General features: G+C 38.5%; 2 protein-coding genes across 2 annotated transcripts in view; one reads left to right on the top strand and one right to left on the bottom strand.

The window, feature by feature from the left end:
• Positions 1–14,489, top strand: LOC139984562 (pyrroline-5-carboxylate reductase 3-like). The gene is made up of 6 exons (XM_071998502.1): positions 1–226; positions 1,423–1,487; positions 6,461–6,643; positions 7,778–7,990; positions 9,113–9,205; positions 9,875–14,489. Exons 1-6 carry the CDS (start codon positions 148–150, stop codon positions 10,055–10,057), a joined length of 816 nt encoding a protein of 271 aa, XP_071854603.1. The 5' UTR covers positions 1–147; the 3' UTR covers positions 10,058–14,489.
• LOC139984557 (uncharacterized) overlaps positions 12,610–26,016 on the bottom strand; it is a 39,575-nt gene continuing 26,168 nt past the window's right edge. Inside the window, exons 5-11 of the mRNA XM_071998494.1 lie at positions 24,125–24,197; positions 23,819–23,957; positions 23,011–23,167; positions 22,565–22,680; positions 21,188–21,354; positions 20,658–20,774; positions 12,610–19,058 (exon numbers count right to left, since the gene is read on the bottom strand). Coding sequence (XP_071854595.1) covers positions 18,312–19,058; positions 20,658–20,774; positions 21,188–21,354; positions 22,565–22,680; positions 23,011–23,167; positions 23,819–23,957; positions 24,125–24,197 — 1,516 coding nt within the window. The 3' untranslated portion in view covers positions 12,610–18,311. The remainder of the gene's footprint in view (positions 19,059–20,657; positions 20,775–21,187; positions 21,355–22,564; positions 22,681–23,010; positions 23,168–23,818; positions 23,958–24,124; positions 24,198–26,016) is intronic.

The following is a 26,016-nucleotide window of genomic DNA, read 5'->3' as shown; positions in this document are numbered from 1 at the left end:
TCTGCATTTCGACCACAGAAATTTCTGCGATGTTGACAGTTCGGTGAACCGCGCATGCAAGATTTTCGTGACTAGTGTTAAGCGAGCATAGGGGCCTACAGCAGATGTGTATTTTATTATTTAGCAAAAACACTTGAGTCAAACAATATGACTGAAACGTTCAAAGTAGGTTTTATCGGAAGTGGGAACATTGCCCAGGCAATTATTGGAGGGGCAATCAAAGCAGGTGAGACCCAAAGAGTAACATTTTCCTAAGTTAACCCGCAGGCTACCACGGTACACTGCAACACGTGCATAATAATATGCTAGGCGGCTAGGTCTTTCCAAAACCTATGTATGCATGTGTGTTATTGTTAGACGTAAGTACGTGCAATTTATATGACAGTATAGGCCTAGGCCAAATCAAAGCCTAGTGATTTTATTTTACTTTCAAATTAAGTGGAGTTACAGACTTGGTGATTATTTTCTTACTCTCTCTTAACTGTGTTAGTTGAATCTAATGTAAATTAACCATTTTTACACCACAACATCTGGGGACATGGTGCAGACTTCAAGGGTTAGTTACCGCACTTAATATTAATATGTAGCAGTGGAATTTGGAGGGCCTCTAAGTGTTTAGAGGTTATTTATAAGGATAATAATGACATACACATTGCCAATATATTTCCGATCAAAACTTAGGCAGCCTAGAGAAACTGCAGAAGATTTGCAATTAAAAGTCACTTAATTCTTATTACTAGTCTTAAGAGACCATGAAAAGTGTCTAAAATATAGGGAGAGTTGGTAGGTCTGCAGATGTATTTGTTTTAACCTAATTAAACTGGACTGATTGTTGAAATTTGTATATTAAAAGTATTCTTGATATTTTAATCATCTGTTACAACAGTATAACAGACAGGTGTCAGACCAATGGAAAATATGCTGTCAAATTTCTTTCTTATTAATGCACTCTGCAAGACAAAAAAAGAAGACAAAAAAACATGAGCAGGTATCAAATATATGTAGTAATACTTTGAGGAGGTTGTACATGTGGGTTTAGGGCAGGCCTGTTTGTGATGAGGGTTTCCACATAACTGATGTACAATGTGCCTGTTAGAGCTTTCTGATCTCTTATTTAACCATGAAGTGTAATATACCCCATTTCATGGGGAGAGGGTACATCCTTGGGTGTTGTGAGCCCATGAATTTGTTGAAAATTGTCAATGTGGCTCATAAGATCCATTTTGTCCGACCTTCCTCCCTCTCATCCCACCCCAAGTATTTTTACATTCATGTTCTGTATTATCGTGGCAGGGAGGTCATGTTACATTGCAAAATGCAGACACATCCTTTGTTGTAAATTTTACCTTCCAATTGTACAATTTTCAAAATTTGCATCTGTGCATATATTTCACTAGTTTTTTTTTTCCTCTCCTTTTTCAGGTAACTTGCAACCATCTCAAATCAAAACTAGTGCTCCAAGCGATAGAAATTTCAGCAAAATCCAGGTACAGTTTTAGTCATACCATCCCTGAAAGTACTTTTGGGTCATTCCGCCTCAAATCAACCAATTTTCTGAAAAGTTCCCAGGTGACCCTCTCAGATTTAGATGAAACTTCATCAGAATGATGGAGTATGTCCCAAATGAACACACACAAAAAATTATAATCATACTCCATGTCGTTTTCGAGATTTGGCCCGTTGAAATTTGGTCGTTGTGGCCATTTTGCTCGTTTGCGATTCGCAAAAAGTGACTTTTGTGATATTTTCCGACTTTGAAAGCTCATAATTCAGTCTTTGTACCAGGTAGAGAGCTCAAATTTGGTATTCTATCTTACTTCTGGCCAAAATTCATGAATCTGCACTCAATTTAACTGTATCTCCTTTATTTTTCTGGTTATGATCACCCAAAGTAGGCACTTTGTTCTGTCAAAAATGTTTTTTGTGATTTTTAAGGTCACCCTGTGCCCACATGAGAGGTCATATGAATCCTATATTCCTTGGGTATTATCTATGGTTGCATGTCTATACCCATAAGCAATTATAAGCCCACCAATGCATTAATTAAGAAATGGCATGGGCCCAAAGTTGGCTCCAGCCAGAAGGTCAAAAAGACCCCGCCCTTCTTGACCCCGGTTGACCCCGCGATCAGTTGAAACATTTATTGAAATTTACACCAGTTAAATATATATATTATATCTACCTGTACATCAAATTTCAGCTTTGGCACTCAACTCCTTCATGGTATGGTGGCAATTTGAATATGAGACGTTTTTCGCACATTTTTTAATCTCAAGCTTATATATTTGTCATGTAATCATAGTCTAAGAATGAGTGTTATGATCATTGTATCCTCGTTTCAGTCAGCTGAATCAAAATGTAACATAACAAATTGTTTTAGGTCAAATTAATGACATTTAATCACATCATTAATGATTCACGCACATTTAAATTACTTATATACTGTCACAACTCTCAAGAGGCCAGTCCTGGGATCATAAGGAATGTCATTGAAATGCTTCAATGTCCTTACAATTTTCTTACCACACATGGATATACAAGTAAACAAGTTTAGCACACTTTAATTCCTTTTACTTGATGAATGCTTGCAGTGTGGCTTGATATACAAGTTAGCACACTTTAATTTGTTTACTTGATGAATGCTTGCAGTTTGGCTGGAATGGTCTTTTAAGTCTAATTCATGAGGGAGAGTGTACTGGCGGCCTCCATGTCCCTGTAACTCTGGAGCACTGATGACACAAATAATAGTTTAGAATGGTATCCAACAATTATTGTGGGTGTTTTGTGGACAAGGAAGTGCATTGGAGTTCTTGGTTCGTTTCATTAACTTCACAGAGACATCATTTTCTTCCTCTGAAATTTCCACTATATACCAATGTACCACTCATTGTCGTACATTCCAGCGATGTAACGCCTGGTTGGTACTCTTTCGTGTCAGCCTGAGGTTGAATATTAGCAGAAATGGATTCTCTCTCGCCTGCATGGTCTCTAATGGGCACAATTTTGCAGTGGTTGGTCATTGGAGAGTCGCCACTTCTCAATCTTTCCAACATCAATGGGTATAAAAATGTGATGAGATGATGTTCCTGCTATAGTTTATGGTGGTGTCTGCACGTGACACACTGGTAGTATTGTTCTAGAATGTAGTGTCTACATGTGACACACAGGTGATATTGTTCAAAAGGTTTATACAAATGATTTACCAGTGTTTGTATAGCATGAGGGGAAAAAAAGGGGGACTGGGTTAGGTTAAAGCAGCATTTTGCGTCCTTTTCTATGGTTTTTTTCAACCTCACTGATTCCTCGATGCCATAACAACATACATAACTAGATTATCTATTTAAATCTTACTTCATATGGTGGCATAAAAGTCGAAAACTTTACAACTTTTAACTTTGTATTTCTCGAAGATATTTTCCGTTGGGATCCCAATAAACCACTCCCATAATATGAATATTTAAAAGCTACGAACCTCATTGATTGATATGTACTACAACACCATGCTTGATTTGTGTATGGCAGTTGAACCAGGGAGTTGTAAGAGTACCAGCTTGCTGGTTGTACCAAGTTACCAACTCGACGTTTTTGAATCTTTATTTAGCAACGGCTCAAAACTAAACCTGCATCTCTGATTCGTTGAGTTCAAACTAGTGGATTGGGGGAACTGTATGCGATTAATATGAAATACTGTATATGTTAAAAATGAACATAATCTAAGCATTCTGGGGAAATTTGCATTCAATTCCTATGTACCGTTTTTGAGATATTGACAGTTGAAGTTATCTGATATTCTACCAAAGTGAACTTGAGCAAACAGGTGTGATGTCACAGTTGCACACTGACAAATAATGTTTTCTTTTTTCTGTATTTTTCAGTCTATTGATTTGACCTTGATTGGATAGGGTTACTAGTTTGTCTAGAGGGGATGTGAAGATTATAAAATACCAATACCTATGGTACATTAACATTATGGATGCATCCAATTGTGGAGTATAAAATTAGACATAAATTTTAAAGAAAAAACTTTAGAAAATAAGAAAATAACTTTACTTATCATAGTGCAACAATGACGTCAAACCTGTTTGCTCCTAGTTCACTTTTAGTACCAAAGGTGGCAACTTCAACTGTCAATATCTCAAAAAAGATACATAGGAATTGAATGCAAATTTCACCAGAATGCTTGGATTATATTCCACTTTAAAACATCCAAAAGAAATTTTGACCTGGACTATTCTTTTAAGTACTGGCAGATATAACTTGTATTGTGTGGTTCAACCCATGTTTCAAGTGAAACTCTACAACAGTACTGTATACTAAGTGTATATAAGGCTCCAAATTGTGTTGTGTGTTTTGGGAGATTTTGAGGCACTACAGGTATGAGGGACCAGCCTATTGGAGGGTTAACTGAAGTGATTGTTTATTGCAGTGGAATACATGCATCATCAACCCATTTCTAAAAACAATAATAAAAACAATCTTTTTTCCAACTGCAAAAAATACTTTACACAAGCTTCAAACTTGAAATACACTGTATGATATTAACTTAGTGTAAGGAGTTGTTAAAAAATGTGCGAAAAACGTCTCATATTCAAATTTCCACCATACCATGAAGGAGTTGAGTGCCAAAGCTGAAATTTGATGTACAAGTAGATATAATATATATTTTTAACTGGTGTAAATTTCAATAAATGTTTCAATTGATCGCGGGGTCAACCGGGGTCAAGAAGGGCGGGGTCTTTTTGACCTTTTTCTGGCTGGAGCCAACTTTGGGCACATGCCATTTCTTAATTAATGCATTGGTGGGCTTATTATTGCTTATGGGTATAGACATGCAACCATAGATAATACCCAAGGAATATAGGATTCATGTGACCCCTCATGTGGGCACAGGGTGACCTTAAAAATCACAAAAAACATTTTTGACAGAATAAAGTGCCTACTTTGGGTGATCATAACCAGAAAAATAAAGGAGATACAGTTAAATTGAGTGCAGATTCATGAATTTTGGCCAGAAGTAAGATAGAATACCAAAATTGAGCTCTCTACCTGGTACAAAGACTGAATTATGAGCTTTCAAAGTCGGAAAATATCACAAAAGTCACTTTTTGCGAATCGCAAACGAGCAAAATGGCCACAACGACCAAATTTCAACGGGCCATATCTCGAAAACGACATGGAGTATGATTATAATTTTTTGTGTGTGTTCATTTGGGACATACTCAATCATTCTGATGAAGTTTCATCTAAATCGGAGAGGGTCACCTGGGGACCACTGGTTGATTTGACATGGAATGACCCTTTTGTGAACCTTCTAGCCAAATGTTTCAGCTCGCTTCAATTTGCTTGACATTAAAGGGACAATTAATTATCTAAAAATTCATGTTAAGCTTTTACTTTGGCTAGAAGCCCATAATGTAATATGGGCACTGCCAGGTTGGTCACTCCCAAATGATTAAAGATGGGGGATGATAATTATATTTCAGCATTGACGTAAGAAAATATGATTTTATTCACAAGTATTCTAGTTTTCCTTTTCACATATATCTGAAAAATGAAGTCAATCTGATGTTGGGAATGGCTGCAAAGAAAATCCTAAACTGTTCGATTTTTTTAAAACAAAATTTGGGCTTTGCTTGATGGCTAGTTTGAATAATGCAGGCTTGAATAATGCTGAGTTGAATATGCAGGCCTGCCTAAATTGATGTTCATGTGGTGGACATTTGAGTACTTCTTTCCCCAAAGAGAAATATTCTGCAATGTTAGTTGGCTTTACTCCCTTCTAAATATATATAGTCCTTAAACTTAAGATAAAAGTACCTTGAAAAGATGTAAACTATTTTGACTGGGTGAACCATCCCTCATTGCCAGTAAAGTGGATCATAGTAGGGAGTCTAACCTTTTCTTTAAACTATCATCTTCTTGTTGAATATTCCTTTTGATAAATGTGATACATCATTGGAATGTTAGATTGCCTGACAAAGTTATCTGTATTTTGCTACTCTTTTGATAGAAATATTATAAATATAGAAAATAGACAAAAATCAGATGCAAGTTTTGCAACATAAATTTGGCAAGCTTTTAATAAAGTATCATCAAGACATTTGCAATATGTTGAACCATTAAAATTCCAAGAGTGGAGTTTTCTTAAATTTCCCTTACAAAAGAATTTGTTAATAATACTAAATGAAAGCAACAGATACAGTAGGCCTAGCAATTTGTGAACACTACTTTTTGTGAATAACACAAAAAACACTGCCATGTCATTGTAAGACAAATTGCATTTAGAAATCAACTTAGTCATTATTTATTATCTATTGATGATGTGCAGGTGTTGTCAAGATCTTACTCTGGTTGCTAGGCAACCCAAAGTTTTGTCCAGTCATTTTGGCACATATATCATTCAAGCTTATAATCGCAAATAATACACAAATCTTTTTTCTTTTTCTTTTCTTACTCAAAGGAATTTAAGGTAGCGACGACTAATGACAATTGTGAAGTGGCAGAATTCTCGCAAGTATTATTCCTTGCCTGCAAACCCTACCAAATTGAAGGAGTAGCAAACCAGATTAAGTCCAAAATCTCAACTGAGAAGCATTTAGTGGTTTCATGTGCAGCCAGTCTTCCAATGGAAAGCTGTGAAAGCGTGAGTAAAAATTTGCTCAAATTTTGTCGGGAAGAGTGTGTGTGCTTTTTGTAAAATTGGTGAAATACTCCTTTTTAGTACCATTAACATTAGAGCAGTAAACTATGTGAGGAACCAGAAAGGCTATTTATCATATTTTCCAATTTAACAGCCTCCCACAGATATGTAGATGACAATGCTTGCATGATGATGGCTTAAATGAAACCCTATGCCCTCCTCCCACCATCCCCCAGCCCCTCCCCCCTCCCTCACACAATGTATATGTTTTTCCTCAGGGTTCCAATAAAAGTGACCTCTGGTTGGAATCCCATTCTAGACAAAAATAACTTTGCTCATTTCAAACAAACACAAAATCTTATCTTTTTTGTACTTCCTATGTACCTTTCCATTGTTAATTTTCTTGCTCTTTGTTTGTAAGCTGACTAATTCCATGGTTCCACAATGTCATGACAAAGATATCAAGTTTAATCTTAATTCCTTTTAAGTGTTTGTGTGTATGTGCCATATGGCAGTGCAAGTGATTTGTATTCTGACTGAGGACTTTAACAAAAGAAATCAAAGTCCTCAGATGTCATTTGAAAAGCATCACCATGTCCTCAGAAGAATTCTCTCAATTGTTAACATATCTAAGGAACAATTTAGTGTTCAAAGTTTGTGTAGCATTTTCAATGGCTCTGAATTTCCAGAAATTTATGAAACTTCCAGTGTAGAAGACTGCTACTTATCTAATATATATAGCAACTTGAACATTCTGTATAGCATCTTGCAATTCAATACCGAGTAAATGATTCCCTAGTATTCTTAGGGATAAGGTACGTGGATTTTGAACAATTGCATGAACAATGGGGGTCCTCGGTCTGAATGTTAAACACACCTGTGTGTGTGTGTGTGTTTGTATAGTAATTTGGGGTTAGTCCAATGAATAACTGACTTACTCTCGCGTAATTAAATGTGTAGTGAAATCTTTTCTGAGTTATACATAGAAAATTGTTCCTTTTTTAAATATATACTTTTTCATAGTCATATTTCTGTCTGCACATACAAAAGTCAATATGCACATATACATGCTGGATTTTGTAGTTCTTAAATTCTTTTCACCAAAGTCAATGTTCCCTATGTTTGATATATTTGAAGTATTTTCCAGCGGGGACGAGAATGATCCGAATAATTCCTAACATGGCCTGCTCGGTAGGCCAGGGCGGTGTCGTCCTCGTACAAGGGTCACACGCTACGAGAGAGGACGTCGAAACAGTGAAGTCGATCTTCACGGGCGTGGGAGAGTGCTTTGAAGTACCGGATCGGTTGATTGAACCAGCGTCCGGGATCCTGGGATGTGGGATCGCAATGGTAAGTTGAGTTACATTTCCATGCGTGTGATATTTAAAGAACATCCACCTTAGAGAGTATAAGAACTTTCATTATTTTGTGTAGAGGTCAAAGTTCATTTTGATGTCAACATAAATCAGTCTGAAAGCCTTGTAAGGCAGTAGTAAAGCTGAGATGAATACCATAATTTTATGTGTAGATTCATTGTGAGTACCAGAATTCTATTGTTATGTATGTGAAGGTCAAATAGCATTTGAGGTCAAAACTAGAAAACTCCTTTATACAATATGATGTTAACTATTCTCGTGTAAAAAATCATGGCAAAAGGAATCAACACTGCATGTTGGCTTTCTTGTTTCATGTTGTAGGGTAGTGAATTTGGGAGTTGTAGGGGTAGGAGTTGTAGAAAAACATTTGACAGGAAGGTTTCCAATGAAAAATTTATATGGAAACGGTGTCCACTTTTATGTCCCTATTGTACTAAGATATAATACTTATCACTGCATTCATGAAACATGTTATTTACACTGACATTTAGGAAAGTTAAAAAACCTGATCTAATGAATACTGAGCAATGTTTCTTTCTGTGGTGGCTGAGGTTTATTATGCGAGGTCAACTGAGGTCAAACAATAGACGGGTAGGGGGAATAATTGGCAAGAACAGTCTGGATATGCAATTAAAGGCATTGAAGACTCGCCCTCAAAGAAACGTCTCATGCCGGTAATCTGACCTAGTTTTGAATGAGGTGTAACAGAAGTGTTAGACACCACCATCGATCCCAGAAAATACACACACAGCTTGCTACCGGCGGTAATTAGACACTAGTGTATAGTCAGTACATACAGCTACGGTCAATACCCACAACACAGTGTACATAGCAGCGATGGACATCTCAGGTTCAGATAAAAGATAACAAGGTATCACGTTTCATTACTGTCTGCATTTTGTAGCGACAAGAAAAAAAGCTTCACTTGCAAGTAACAGAGGGCGGCACGCGGTTTGGGGCGAGTCTTCAATGCCTTTAACACCTGGTGTGTAAGATGCTTAGGTAGAATCAGAACCATAAAATGACAATGTCTAAGATCTATGCAATGGACGAGGAGCAATTAACTTTTTTATTGACGATCAATTTTTTACTGCAGATGTCTGTGGTGCTTGAAGGTCTCTCCGATGGAGGTGTCATGATGGGTATATCAAGACAGGATGCCATTCAAATGGCTGCCCAGTCACTGATTGTAAGTTTGAAGAAAGTGTCAGTTACTACATGCTAAAGATCAAACGCAGTATTCTTCAAAGGCATAACCATGTCAAGCCTAACATGTTTTAAGGCATATAAAACACATCTAGCCTAACATGTTCAAAGCATAAATCAAATCTAACCTAACATGTGAAAATGATGCTTATATCAAGCCTAACCTGTTTAAAGTGATGAGGCATACTCTTATCAAGATTAACGTGTCATTACTCTCATGAAGTATGCCATGTTATGGCCGATGTAAATTTCCATAAGCTATACAACTTAAGTTCGAATAAAAATATATTCCTTTAAAGAATGACCATCGTGTAAAATTTCAAACCAAGGGAATCTTTCAGTGCAAGACATTTTTTCTAGATCTGTGTTTGTATTCTTAAATAAAAAAGAATATCTGATGTCAGACTCTGTTTTCACATTGTAAACTATACAAACTTACAAAACACACGTCAAGCAAAAACTGTCCAAGACGAAGTATTTTACTTGTGGTGATGTATTAGTCCACACACTGACTGCATGGCTACATGTCTAAATGACAAATGTCATCTTACATCCATTCTAACCATCAGTAGCCATCATAACTTGCATGCCCATCCCTCACCCCACATTCAAACTACTCCTGACAGTCACACATTTCTGCTCATTCTCTCAGGGTGCCGGTGCGATCGTGAAGGAAACGGGGAAGCACCCCGGACAAGTGAAAGACTCTTGTTGCTCCCCGAATGGGACATCCATCAAGGGTGTGCACGAGTTGGAGAGAGGGGGAGTCAGGGCGTCTCTGATGAACGCAGTAGAGGCGACAGTCAAACGCGCGGAGGAACTGAGTCCGAAGTAATACTGCGAGTGGAATCGTCTAGGTTTGGACGATGCAGCTTAAACTATAAAGTCACCTATCATGGATCATAGGTTCCATTGATATCACACTACAAGCATGTGTAGGCTATGCTGAATATTCATTAAGTGGTTGAGTATTTTATTATTTTGGTAGGAACCAACCAGACAGTTGCTTTACAAACCGTCTATGGGTTTGATTTTATAGTTTGCCACATTATAGACCTTAAATTATAATTCTAAAATCTTAATAGGATTTTTCCGTTTTTTTTGGGGGGGTGGGGGAGGGGGGAGGAGGAAGGGTGGCTTTTGATTTGTGTATCCATGTTTGATGTACTAATTGTTGTTCTGCACCATGTCAGAGAGACGGTTGTGTTTCTTGCGCCAGTACACTAGTGCTGTTTGAACGTTTGGCACCGACAATGCATAATGTCGGTGTCTTTCTTGCTGGCAATTATCTCCTGTCAATTAAGTCTAAAAATTAAAGTAGCTTTGCTGCACTGGTAGCAGTGCTACTTTTTCAGCCAATTTTATTAAAACATTCCATTAATCATATGATAACAGATGCGTGAAATTTTTATCAAACTAAGACACTGCCTTACCTTGATTGTTTGATATCTCAAAGATGACCGTTTGCCAAAAAGATAACTGTCTTGCCACTTTGAGTGAACAATTTTAATTTTCCTGAAAGAACCAGGCTTTTTAGGGTTAAAGGTGACCCTGTTCACATGGAGAATGCAATAGGGAGGGGGGGGGGGGGTTGATAACACGAGGGGGGATCAACTGAGAGTATGAATGCTCCTGTACTCAGGATCAGACCCTGCAATCATATTAATCTCCCTTTCGTGAAGGATCCTTGTGAGGGCGATTGAGATTGTAGCGTGAATAATCCGGGATGATCCCGGGATCAATCGACTCAAGATCTCTGCTTTAATACTTGACATCACTTCAGAGTAAACGCAGACTCTGAACATTTCAGGCTTGCACAACACTCTTTGGTTTGACCATTGACCATCCGTTTTTAAATGTGAACCTCTCTGAGGGAAACCAAGGTCCTGATCCTGCTCTAGTTCTCAAAGTGGACAAGGACCGTGAGGATCAAGTTCATTCTTGGGGGATGGGGGAGAGAGGGGGAAATTAATCTGTCCCTGATAAAAAGATACCTGGTACTACCATAATAATAATAATAATTAGTAGTTATTTTTTTACGACGCTTATGCGACCACAAAATGTGGGAGAAACCCGCAAGGGCTTATGGATTACAACTTACACATCTGGTGGCTCCCAATTCAACATTTTAACTCAAATTTGGAATCTTTTCAATTTATTTCATATATTGCTCTTGGATGACAAACCAACCTTACTATGACCCAGCCGGGTATCAAACCCGGAACCTCCTGATTGCTAAGCCTCATTGCTTCAAGTGCAACCGCCCTTTATTCACTCGACCACAGCTCCAGTATAATGCCATGTGTTCCACTCCTGGGTGGTGGTTTATCATGAATGTTAACCATTGGTGGAAACTATCGGTTTATGACTGGTGCAGACTTAAAGATGTTGCATTCTAGTTTGCGGTTTCTGGGAAACCTATTGAGTTTTCCAAATCTATTTATATCCGAAAGTCAAAGATGTAGAGAAACAGCATACCATAGACGACAAAGAAATGTAAACAGGACAGTGAAAGATGTAAACACATTTACGGGAAACGGGGGCAACTATTGTCCTGTTTTCTTTGTATAAAGCTAATATGTAAATTTTCTTCTGAGATATTGAAATAAACTCTTTTCTTCAATTTTTATTGCAGCTTCAGAACTTTAAATGTCACTTTGTGAAGTAGTTTGATCTGTTATGTTTAATATTCATTTCTCATGAAGATGTTATTCAATATCATATACACCCTATTTTAGTGTTTACCTTTAAACAAATATTTTGCCCCATTGCTTGTATGTGTTCTTCAGTAATGTCATGATACAAACGACTTATTTTAAAAATTTGCCAAATTGCTCAAGATTGGGTTGAATTACATACTACTATTTTATTGTTCATTTCATCATCAATCATTTCACCTTTACTCTTTTGCTTGAACAGGGAAGCACTGGTGTTGTCATCAACAATACTTTCTCATTACTGTTTTACTTGAACAGGAAAGTGTTGTTCTTGTGATCATCAATAATTTCTCATTACTATTTTAATTGAACAGGAAAAGTGTTGTTCTTGTGATCATCAATAATTTCTGATTACTATTTTACTTGAATAGGAAAAAGTGTTGTCCGTTGTTCTTGTGATCATCAATAATTTCTCATTACTATTTTACTTGAATAGGAAAGTGTTGTTCTTGTAATCATCAATAATTTCTGATAACTATTTTACTTGAATAGGAAAAGTGTTGTCCGTTGTTTTTGTGATCATCAATAATTTCTCAGTACTGTATTACTCTTGAACAGGAAAAGTGTTGTTCTTTTGATCTTCAATAATTTCATTGTTTTGCATCATTGTTTGTTAAATAACTAATACAGTATTTGTAAAATAAATAAATGAGAACAAATAAAACAAATATTGAATCAAAGAATTGTATTTTTATTTGTATAATTTATAGTAATTTTTTTTCTTCTGATTCAGGGAGGAAAAATATGGGAAAATGTATTGCATTATGTAAAAAATTAAAAAGAATTATCTTGGATACCCATCAACCACCTACAAAACTACAAGATGATGTATATGTATATATATATTTTTTCCTTTTTCTTAAACTCTATTCATAGGATTTTGTTATCTTGATGAGCAGAGACCAATTATGCAAGTAATGTTATTACCAAGATGGCTCCCTTAGTTTGACCACACACACAAAGCCTTATACTGTAGTTGTTCTCTTTTACAGCACCTAAGACGGACTGAAAATTTACATAAGTTTGCATATCATAGGCAGTGACACAAATAACTCATTACATGTATATTTCTAAAGAGAACATGGCATTTGGACCACTATGAGTTGCTACCAGCAATTCTACTGTGGCTCTGTTGATCCCAGACACTGTGAGCACAGTGATGCTGTAACCACATTGATTCCAGATGCTGTGAAGACACAGACTTAGCATGCTGCTTGGGTCACATTGATTCCAGATGCTGTGAAGACACAGACTTAGCATGCTGCTTGGGCCACATTGATCCCAGATGCTGTGAAGACACAGATTTAGCATGCTGCTTGGGCCACATTGATCCCAGATGCTGTGAAGACACAGACTTAGCATGCTGCTTGGGCCACATTGATCCCAGATGCTGTGAAGACACAGATTTAGCATGTTGCTTGGGCCACATTGATCCCAGATGCTGTGAAGACACAGATTTAGCATGCTGCTTGGGCCACATTGATCCCAGATGCTGTGAAGACACAGATTTAGCATGCTGCTTGGGCCACATTGATCCCAGATGCTGTGAAGACACAGACTTAGCATGCTGCTTGGGCCACATTGATCCAGGATGCTGTGAAGACACAGACTTAGCATGCTGCTTGGGCCACATTGATCCCAGATGCTGTGAAGACACAGACTTAGCATGCTGCTTGGGCCACATTGATCCCAGATGCTGTGAAGACACAGATTTAGCATGCTGCTGGGCCACATTGATCCCAGATGCTGTGAAGACACAGACTTAGCATGCTGCTTGGGCAACATTGATCCCAGATGCTGTGAAGACACAGACTTAGCATGCTGCTTGGGCCACATTGATCCCAGATGCTGTGAAGACACAGATTTAGCATGCTGCTTGGGCCACATTGATCCGGGATGCAGTGACCACACAGATTTAGCATGCTGCTTGGGCCACATTGATTTGAGATTCTGTGGCCACACAGATTTAGCATATTGCTTGGGCCACATTGACCCAAGATGCTGCGACCACACAGATTTAGCATGCTGCTTGGGCCACACTGATCCCAGATTCTGTGACCACACAGATTTAGCATGCTGCTTGGGCCACATTGATCCGGGATGCAGTGACCACACAGATTTACCATGCTGCTTGGGCCACATTTGATCCCAGATGCTGTGACCACACAGACTTAGCATGCTGCTTGGGCCACACTGATCCCAGATTCTGTGACCACACAGATTTAGCATGCTGCTTGGGCCACATTGATCCGGGATGCAGTGACCACACAGATTTACCATGCTGCTTGGGCCACATTTGATCCCAGATGCTGTGACCACACAGGTTTAGCATGCTGCTTGAGCCACATTTGATCTCAGATGCTGTGACCACACAGATTTACCATGCTGCTTGGGCCACATTGATCCGAGATACTGTGAGCACAGTCACTTGTGCTGCTTTATAGATCTAGCATACTGTGACCACACAGATTTACGATGCTGCTTGGGCCACATTGAAACTGCTAGCATGTTCACCTATCATGTTGAAGATATTGAAGAAATATCATCAAATATCACCCCTTAACCTCACCACAACACCTTCAAGAGACAACTTCTAAGAGACAACATGAATGGCTTAAAAAGTAAAACATTTTTTAAAAGTGGGTAGGTGGCATCATAAAAGAAAAGAACATGAAAAGAATTTCAAATACCATTTTCACCTATTCATACAGGGTCATTCTACCTCCCAGCCACAAATTATCTGGGAGGCTAAACATTCCACACAGACTCATTACAACCTATGCAGTAGGACCTTCATATATCCTTTACTCTTCTTGTTTGGTAACGTGATCTCGATATAAAGTGGGTACTTCCCCACCGTGTGGGAGATGTATACCAAGGAGAAATTGTGACCTCTGTGATGACTTCATCGATCGCTATCAAAGCATACATGTGGGTAGTGGGTAGCCCGAGGACATAAACCTGTCCGTACTTCACCCACAGATTGCCAAATAGCTAAGATTATCTACAAGGTGCTTTGAACTATACTTTACTCCAAACAGGAAGTTAATAGAATCATATTGTCTGCCTATAATATGAACAGTCCACTGATCATGTCAAAGTGAGGTTCTAAATGATTTGAGGCAATTGACAAAGTATAGTATCATCTGTACCTCTCCAAAACCCATAAGTTTGAGGTTTTGAGGTTGGCAATGTATATTATCACCCGTGCCTCTTCAATACCCATAGAGTTGAGGTTGACAAACTATATTATCATCTGTACCTCTCTAAAACCCACAGGTTTGAGGTTGACAGTGTATATTATCATCTATTGTATATTATCATCATGTATATATAATTTTCATCATGTATATTATCATCTGACAATGTATATTATCATCTGTGCCTCTCCAAAACCCATAGGTTTGAGGTTGGCAATGTATATTATCATCTGTACCTCTCCAAAACCCATAGGTTTGAGGTAATTGACAAATTATCATCTGTGCCTCACCTAGCTGAAGGTTTGAGGTAATTGACAAAGTATATTATCATCTGTACCTCTCCTAGCTGAAGGTTTGAGGTTCTGAGACTATCTGACAATGACTGAGATAGATACACGTCTGATGGGTAAATGCAGCACTTTTGCATAGCTTGTGACAAGTATAAGCATTCATGGACTTTACTGTATAAAGATTTATGTCAGCAGACATTTATAGATATTACTGGTAATAGTCAATTTTATGCTCTGCATCAGAACCAAAGCACATGAATAAATCATTTACATACGTTCTTGATGCATGTTTTTGCGAAATCTGGAGATGTAAGCTCACGTCCCCAGGCATATATGCATTGTCTGTAACTAACATACAAATTCATGACATGTTCTTCACTCTGGGATTAACAACATGTGATGTACATGTTGTTTCTCATCAGTCAGCCAATTGGGACAATTTCCTAATGCTAAAACCTCTCTAAACTGTCCTCCAATATCATGCTCTCAAAGCACTGGTATTGTCAGTACAAACAGTTCCTAACCTTGATCAGAGAGAAACATGATTTTCATACTGCTTGTACTGACAATACAAGTGCTCTGAAGCGGGACATGACACTACAGTATAGAACAAATTGTCCCAACTTGGTGTTTCAGTCAGTCAGTCAATCAAAAAAGAAAACATACATACAACATAGAGTGAGTGGTCGGAGATGACGTATACAAATGACAACCTCATAGAACTACAAGCAACAGCCAAGAGTTCATCCTCTCCCTAATAAACCGTAAGTGAAAAAAAAAAATTTGAAGAAAAAAAAATCAAGCTATAAACCTCAAACAAATAACCTTCCCTCTTTTTATTCCTTGATGTTATATGATATGATGCCTAAAGTAAGTAATGCAGTTGGCTAGACCAGCTATTAGGGTGTTCCTGCTTTCATCTTGTCTGGTAAAATTCCTGAGTCTGATTAGGAAACTTCAGTATAGAGGTAAATAAACATGTTTATTCATGACTAAGAATCTGTTCGAATCAATATTCAGTTTTTCTACATATCGTTTTTTTTTCGTTATTGATCATAGATAATAAAAATATATACTTAACAATGAGTAAATGCATTATTCCTGTTAAAAAAAAAAAAAAATTCTTTACTTAATTACGATCATAGATGAACCTATGATGAAATGAAATTATACATACCCAGTCTGTCAGTCACACCACAGACATGGTTACACATACCCCCTCCCCCCCAAAAAAAAATTACAACCGTGCAAAGAATATTCGGCAGTTTGTTTCTTAAAATTTTTTATCAAAAATGTATATCTCTTCATATTCTTACAGATACACACCTTACCTCAGTACACACACATGCACACACACGTTTGTATTACATGCAGACCGAGGACCCCATTGTATTTTCCATTGTTCAAATCTACGTACCCTAACCTTAACAATACCCCATACAATAGAATTCTTCCGTGGACGTGGTGATTCTTTAGAAATCACAACCGAGGACCTGGAATTCTTTTGTTCAAGTCCTCGGTCAGACTACAAAACAAACGCACACACACGCACACACTTTTACAACTTTCCTTCCACAATCCTTGGACCTCAAACTATGTCACAGCAATCTTGATTTTTCTTTGGTGTTTCTCTGTGACAACTTTCAAACAGAAGCAAATAGAATTATCACAAGTCTTCAACTAAAGTCTAAAACTGATACTTTTTAAGAACCGAGGATAGAGCCTGGGCTAACAACACCTTGATTTACTCTCCAACCGAGTCGCTCTGAATATGAGACAATGGAACCATGTGAACCAAGTCCACATCTTCAAACTACCTTCAGTCAGAAGACCGTAGGGCTATTCACCCCCCCCCCACCCCACCTTAAGGACCTCCTATTTACTTGTGCCTTGTAAAGCCATGAATACCACTGGCGCAAATTCACCCGCAGGAGAAGCACACAAACCCAAAGGTGTGTTTCTCACAGACGGAAATATACGCTATATAGTTCCATGACATCTAGATGTACAGTGTAGAAAGCAGAACCTCTCTCTTAACATGGAACTATCAATTGGCTTCAAATGATCTATTAATAATTATGTGTAAAAGTAAGTTGGCCTGACGTTTCAATCCTAAGGCTAAAAAAAAAATAAACATTTTTTTTTTTAAGCCATCTTACTTTTACACATTCTCCTACACAGGCTCTCTAGTGGATTAGCAGTTTGCTAACAGTTTTATTTTATTTTGATTCTTTTAATAATTAGAAATTATTCCTGGAGCAATGCTGTCAGACGGAACCCATGGAGTTTACGTCTGACTTTTAGCACCTGTGAACCCGTAATAGCATGTCGTTTTTACACACACACACATACATTTATACACTTTGCTATTCAGTGGTGTATACTCATATCATATTCATTACTTATTCGCTACTGAATATGCAGTGATTATCCCATTAACACTCGCGTATTAGAAGGTCTTTGAAAACCGGCCGATACTCACATCACTTCCAACGACCTTATTATGAGAATGTTTAAAACTATTAATAGTTGAACATTCTCATAAGAAGGTCATTGGAAACCAGCTGTTGCATACTTGAATAACATTATTATAGCTCCACTGTAAGTACGAAAAGTGACTCTGGTACAAAATGTCCTGTGGACAGATCTTTACTCTAAAAGTTTCAGAATGGAAATTAACTCTAAAAATAATTCAGACTTAAAAAAACAAAAACATGTACTGTTAAAAGAAAAAGTTATTTACAAATCAAATCCGAGAATAGTCCTTTTATATCTCCCTCGTCTGAAAAATCTACGAAACTGAGAAAGAGAGTTAAGAAGGCAAACGGACATGTGAAATAGAACAGAGAGTCGGATTCAAAAACGACTACGAAAATCTGTGATCAACTCGGTTTAACGACGACCACATCGTTCTGGTTGATCGTGTCCGAAAGTGTTCGCAGATATTCCACTGTTTGTGTCTTGGAGGAGCCGTTGCTCCTGGCATTGGAATTATTGCTATTACACTCGCCTCCGTTCAACAACGGTCCGTCCACCTCGATAGAGGGCGTACCGTCGACTAAGGAACAGTTCTCCATACTTTCGTGTATATGCTTCACATCCGACGACAAAAATTCTCCGCTCTCTCTGACCTTTGCAATGATCTCTCCCTCTTTGAATCCGTTGAGTTTCTCCGAGTTGATGGTGTTTTCCACCAGATCCTCTTCGGTCACACTCTTCTGGTCGTTGATTTCATTTTGTCCGCTACGGCTGTCCTTGATGTCCGCTAACCCCTCGTCCTGTCTCGAGCCGGGGTAGCCGCTCTTTTGGGTGTCGTCGTTCGGCTCTTCCGAAGGGTCGAGGGAGACGAAAGGCGTGTCGTGATTGGATTCAAGGTCGTTCACCGTGCTGCTGCTGGACAAGGAATGTATCCCATCATCCTTTGAGGCATCCGACTGAAGGAAACGTGAATCGTCCACTTCCTCGTCGCCCCCTTCCGGTATCAGCTCATCGTCCTCGATGAGCTGATGGTCCTGTGAAAGTTCATTCGTTCCAGTCGAGTAATCCGACGACATGGTAAAATCGCTTCCATGGGAGGAACCAACCTCCGACTGCAGCTTTTCATCTTTGGCCAGTTTTTCGAGATAATCCTGCAGGGAGAAAAAAAAGCAACGGTTGTGTGTATTTCGTCGAGCTTGAAGGATTGATGTATAAAATGAAAAGAAAATTTGGAGGAATACACACATATGGTTATATACCTTGCAACTGATGACTAACTAACAGGAAAAGGAGGGGGATGAGAATGACCTCAAATGTTCTTTGGCCTCTTTAAAGAACATTACGGTTCTTGTACTCACTGAGGTGGAACCACATAACTGAGTCTGAAGTTCATTCAAGGCTTTGCTTTTGAAGTTTTATCAAGTTTACAAAGTTTTCAGACTTTGACCTCTGGTGACCTGACATCACTTTCAACCACCACAGATGATAATAGGATTCCTATACTCCCTAAGATGCATCCACATACCAAAGTATGGAGTTGAACCACCATTTACTTTTGATAGAGAGTTTACAAGCCAAGTTGTCACACACACATTTTCTATGCGTCTTCCTACATACATTATGAAGTTTGAAATATTAGAAACCAGCTTAACAAATTCTCAACAATTGCATTGGCCCAGTCGTTTTATGTTCTGTAACTGAGACAAACTCCATGTTTAGGGTTAAAAGCCCAGCTAGAGCCTTATAATTTCTTTTTAACAAAAATGTTTTACACATAATCCCACCTAATGGTCTAATGTTAAAGATTTTTCTTGCATCACAAGGTCCCTAGTTCTATCACAACTTCTGTTTTTATTTTACTTCCTCCAGTTGAAGACACACACGAAAGAAAACACACACTGCTGGTTTTTCACATCTTATTAACAGCTTCAAAAATTCAAATATAATTTTTTTTCAAAAAATCAACAAAAAAATTAAGAAATAAAAATAAAAACTAATGAAATATACATACAAAAGAATCCATACATGCATAACAAAATAAGTCCACTTAGAACCACCGAAAATATTACATCCATTTTGAAGCCAACCAGAGTGATGAGTTCCATATTCCTTGGTAAGTCTAACATCAAGACTAGGGATCAACATATCATACATGAAGCAATCCAAACTCTACTGTTGGAGTTCATCCTGTTTACAAAGTTTTCAGACTTTGACCTTCGTCGACCTTACATGACTTTTGACCTCCATAGAAAGCAATAGAGATTGTATACTTTAATAAGGTGGATCAGCACACCAATTATACAGTGAATCCAAGCTTTACTTTTGGAGTTATTTACAAGGCTTTCAGACCTCTGCTGACCTCAAAATGACCTTTGACCGTTGCAGAAAAGAATGTGGTTCTTCTGCTCAATAAGGTGGATCCACATATCAAGTCTGAAGTATATCCAAGTTTTTACAATTTGGAGTTAAGAGAGTTACAAACAAGCCAAGGTTAGATACCCGGGTACACATGGATGCACACAAACATCCCCATTGCCACCACAAAGATTCCTTCTGCCCAAGGCAAGGAACCAAACACACCACCATTCACAACAACAACAATAAAGAAAAACAAAGCACACATTAAAATAGCAAATTTCCTAAATCAATGAGTTATATTTGTGTTAACGATGAATGGAAATGATTTGTCTATTCTTGCCAGATCGTCAAACGAGTACCCCTGGAGCAGGCATTAGACACGAGAAACTCACCAGCTTGGATCTGAGTTTAACTAACGTTTCCACTACCTCAGCCATCGTGGGCGGGGCATCCATCTTCATGGACAGAAACTGTGAAAATACTTGGTGGGAATGTCGTAGAGATTTGCTCTGTAGGCGGAATCAAAAAGAGAAAGGAAGTTAGTTGTGAGAGCTAATAAAACAGCAGTTATTAAACACAAGGGCAAACTACCGCAAAGGAAATCCCTGTTAGTCACGCTCTAACAGCAAGTTACTGATATAACAAGGGATAAAATGGATCACTGGGCTCATTCCTCACCAACTTGTTACAGTTTTGGTAAACCTGTCTAACCATGACACAGTGATCTTCTGAATTTGAGAGGTGTGAACAGAATGTGTAATCCACAACCCAAAACGGATGAAGCCTGACCAGTTGTTCAGTCTGAACTACACATCCCTGGTTACAACAGCTAACTACTAGCAACATCTCTGTTCAACAACGAGGCGGGGGTGGGGGGAGGGGGGCGGGGACAGGTCATGCATATTCATAAACATACACTCACATGACCAGAGTGTCTTCTCTGCCTCCTTCCTTTCTTCCTCCTCCCAGATAACTGACTGACACCCCCCTCGTCATCGCTGTCTCCCTTCCTTCTGAGGATGGTAAATTCGCCTTCTAAGCTCTGGTCCTTCTGGTAAAGAGACTCTGTGCTGTGTCTAACCTTGGCAGCTGGGAGAATGGGAAGGACGAAAACCGCAGAAAGAAAAAAAATTACAGTAATTGTTACGTAGTTAGTTACGTTTAATTCTACCTAAAAAATATACCAACCCGTGATAATCCGTAACTATATACCTTTCTTAAATACTGTTGGATACACAGAAATGTTTCGACCAATACAATAGTGCTGAATGTTCAATTAAATTTTATTACACTTCGTTTAGTTATAAATGAATGGGTGCTGATATCTTACGCCTTTAAGTTTGCAAGAGGTTGCGAGATGATAAGGGTGTGTGTGTGTGCGTGTGCGTGTTTTTGCGTGTATGTTGGAATGATGTAAGGCTGGAAGAAGGCTCCAACTATGTGATTTTATCACTTAATTATAGGAAGGATGCAGATTTTCTTTTACTTTTTGACATCTAATAAGGCAACAGATGTTTTACATTCAGCGCAGAGAAGAGTCTGTGACATAACATAACACAATGTACTACCTTATATTCCACTGCATTGGGATGCACAATAATTAACTAATGCATTCACTACATCTTCTCAAAAGCCATCTTCCATGCAAATTAATACCCACATAGCTGTCATAATAGGTACTCAATTCACACAAGTATGAAGAGGTAACAGATACGTCGCCATGACAGATTTGTTGACAGCAGCAAAGAAAGTGCGATGGCATTGAAATACATGTGTAACTGTCAGACATATATGAAACAATTTTGCTATTCTGGTTTGTTGTGTCTCTTATTTATTTATGCTGGTAAGTTTTTTTAGTCTAGTACCGTGATCGTAATGGATCTAAAAAAAAAAAGCAAAAATCTGATCCATTTGCAACCTAGAAAGTTGGTAAGCCCAAACAACATCCCAATTAAAAAAAAATTAAAAACCATCGGTTTGGTAAGAAGTCATTTTTTTCCCTCCCATTTTTGATTTTTTTAAATATTTTTATTTACTTTTTCTAAAATTTCAGCAATCCATGATGCAATGGGGAAGGGAAAAAATTACTCCTACCCAGAGTCCCCCGACCCCAGAACCCCTTTCCCGGTCCTCAAAAGTGGAGTATAAAACATATTTTCCAAGCCTAGATTTAAATTAAACATTCTTGCAAAACTTGTGTGCCTTGATTCTCTTGCCTCCCCTACTTCTATCTTGTTTCTCCAAACCTCCCCTTCCCCCCCCCCTCCCCTCAAAAGTGCTAAAAATGATGATCACTAACCAGTATTTAGGTTGGCCTCGTCCTCCTGGGGAATGTAAGACTGGAGGTACTTTATTAAGGCAGCACACGTCTGACGCTCTTCTAAGTAAGGTTCTCGCGATTCATCGTATTCTCTCCTGAGAAGAGAGAGAGAGAAAAAATAGGTGACCGGGTACGTCTATGTCTGCACTACCCAGAATTCTGTTCACTCGGATCATTTCAGCAGAGATAGGTCTCTCTGTCCTGCACCTGATAATAGGAATTCATGTCCCCCCCCTTTCTGACCTCATCAAGCCCTCTCCTGATGTCACTCTGTCCCTCTTCTAGACCTCGTCCTGTCCCTCTCATTACCTCATCATGCCCCCCCCCATCTAACCTCATCCTGCCCTCCCCTGGTGTCGTCCTGTTCCACCCTCTAGTTCCACCCTCCTGACAACCCCCCGTCCTCCCCTTCCTGGAATACCTACTGTAGTTTTATCCTCTCTGCATGTCTCGCCTTCCTCGCCTCTTCTGTTCTCTTCTTCTCTCCTTCCCTGTATTCCTTCATGTGTTTTTTGTATTTTTCTTGATCCTGCTTGTGGATGGTATAAGCCTGCCTTTTATTCTCATACAGCAAGTCAATTTCTGAAGAAAAAAATAACAAAAAAGTGAAGGCATTCAACGAATCATATTTCTTTCCTAAACTGACATTCCCCTCTGCACTAATACTGTCAGCTTAAACTACTGCAAACTTACTTACCTTTGGTTTGGAGCATTAGGTGATCCTCACACTGAGTAAAATATGTGAGTCTGGTATGAAGTGTACCAGGACTAATCATCTTAGTAACAAAATGCTATAAAACAACAGATGAGGACGCCCAGAAATAGATGGCAAACAGAGGGAACACTACACTGGTTTTGAGTCATCTTGCAGCTATGAGATGGGAGGAGGAAAGGAAAGGGGTAGGGTGGAGGAGAGGAGAGGACGTGAAGAGGGCGTGAACAGAGTATCCCGACCTACAACGGGAGGACATGACACATAGGGAATCCCAAATAATTTATGGTTTTCTGAGTTGATCCCACTTGTCTTGTCTCAATGAAAGAAGAGAGGGGGGTGGGGAAGTGCAGTCTGTTTTAAGTTAATCTTTATTCTTACCACTCAATGAGCAAGAAAGGGGGGGTGGGGCTGGCTGGGTACAACAAATATGACAGGATACGAGAGGCATAACAGGGCTTAAAATGTTACAGACGGGGTTGCTAGACGTGAGGAGGCAAATGATGAGGGAGGTAAAATACCTGTTTTGAGTTGATCTCTCCTCTCCCCTCCTTCTCGATATCTAGCCCACGCTTCGTCTTCTTTCCTCTTCACGGTGTTCAACCTCTGTTTTATGACTTCCTCCTGCTTCTTCAAATCGCTCACGTGATTGAAATATTTCTGTGTGTGTTTCATGAAAAACAAGAGCGTTAATGTTATCGAAAAAAAGATCCGATCCCGGCAAAAAAAATTGATTCGACGCAACATAAAATCGATGCATTAAACAGAGACGGGAGAAGATGAGACTATTCAGAAAATAGGAAATAATTTTGAAAGATTTTACTCACGTCTTTTTCATCCTGTAGTTTACTTTTACTGTCCTTGTCTGCCTTGATGTCCTTCTTCTTCTGGTCATACTCCCTTTTCGGAAAACGAAGAGAAAGAGAATTTGTTTTTATTTGTTTTTTATTTTTTTATTTTTTAACGCCAACATGAAAAAGTTATTTGTCGACACAATCCAATTAAGGCAGCCAGGATAGCATTTTGTGAGTCTATTTCTTTTTCAGAGGCGCTCAACTTACTAAGGGACTGCTTTTGCAAGTTATGCTTTTATAATTTTCCACTGCTTTAAAAGTACAAACTTGCCGAATTGCTTCCTTATCAAACCAGAATGCAAAAATTGCATTGAAGTTTCGATTACTTTAGACTTCTGCTTATTCACCAGAAACAGCTATTATCATATAAATGTCCTGATTTCTACCATGAGATACGGTTTACATGGTTTCCAAAGTTTGACTGCTGGTGACACAGATAACCTTTGACCTCTACCAAAAGCAATTGAGTTTTTCTATTCAATAAAACGCATCCGCATGCCACTTATAAAAAATCTCCATGCTTCCTAACTTGAGATATATAGTGTTTACACGGTTTTCAGTGTTTGACATCTGGTGACTTCAGATGACCTTAAACCTCCATGTTAAACAATAAACTTCTTCTCAATATGATTCATGCAAATGCCAAGTATAACAAGATTTCCTCAATTTTGACCCCTGGTAATGCCAAATGACCTTTGATCTCCACCAAAAATAATAAGGGTCTTGAACTCAACATGTCACAACTAGATACTAAATATGAGATTAGCCCAAGCTTCCTTCATGAGATATCGTGTTTACATGTTTTCACAATTTTACCTCTGGTGTCCCCAAATAATGTTTGACCTCCCAGAAAACAATAGGGTTTACTCAATGTGGTATTCCTACACACCAATTATGAAATTGGTCTAATTTTCCCTTCTTGAGATATTGTGTTTACAAGCAAAGCGTCACACACACACATACACCATCATGATTGCAAAGGTGTTACGATTATCATCGAAACCAAAAATAAATACAGGAATTACATTTTGCTGCTTATGCTACCATTAAATTAGACACACAGCTCTGAAAAATTTGGAAAGAATGTTACAAGTATTTGATTTTCTTTTAAATTAAACAATAATCTATTAAATCGAATCAAATTTGGGAGTTACCAAAAATAAAACTAATTCATGAATTTCCACCATCTTGCTGTACATTGACTCTCACAAAATTTTTTTATTGTGCTACTAGTATTAACATACAGTACAGGGAATAATAATCTAGTGGTCAAATTTTGCACAGCAAATATGATAGCTTGAACTTTTGTCATTTGTATTCAGACCCGGTCAACTCTCCCGGTTTTACTGGGAGACTCCCGGTTTTTACCCGAATCTCTCGGCCTCCCGGTTTCATATTCTATTCTCCCGGTTTTTTACTGTTTCATCAGTTGCGACATTTCTGAAAATAGCCAACAATTAGTCCCACAGTAAAGCTGAACAGGAAAGGCTATTCAGTGTAGTTTGCAAGAACAAGACAGACAGTCGGTCAAGTCTCAAGCTTGATGGGAGGGGCTCTATCTAGCATACTAGCCATGAAGTCACAGTACCCAGAGTCCACTGTTCCCTGTTTCAAATGGAAGCCTACTAAAGAAACCGTGTAGAAAGCCAAGCGAGCTGCTGTAAACTACAACAAGAAACACTGATTGGATGATTCTCTCACTGTATTGCATAAGTAGACTATACTTATTTAGGAGTATTTATATCATTTCAGTTGAAAATTACCAACCTCCCTATTTTCCCCTTGTTCTCCCTATTTTTTGGCCCTGAAAATGTTATTCTCCCTATTTTGGGGTCAAACAGGTTGACAGGTCTGTGTATTATGGT

Source organism: Apostichopus japonicus, chromosome 17 (genome assembly GCF_037975245.1).
Source record: "Apostichopus japonicus isolate 1M-3 chromosome 17, ASM3797524v1, whole genome shotgun sequence".
Lineage (NCBI taxonomy): Eukaryota > Metazoa > Echinodermata > Holothuroidea > Aspidochirotida > Stichopodidae > Apostichopus > Apostichopus japonicus.
Note: the sequence above shows the minus strand (reverse complement) of the source record. Positions and strands in the feature narration are given on the sequence as shown.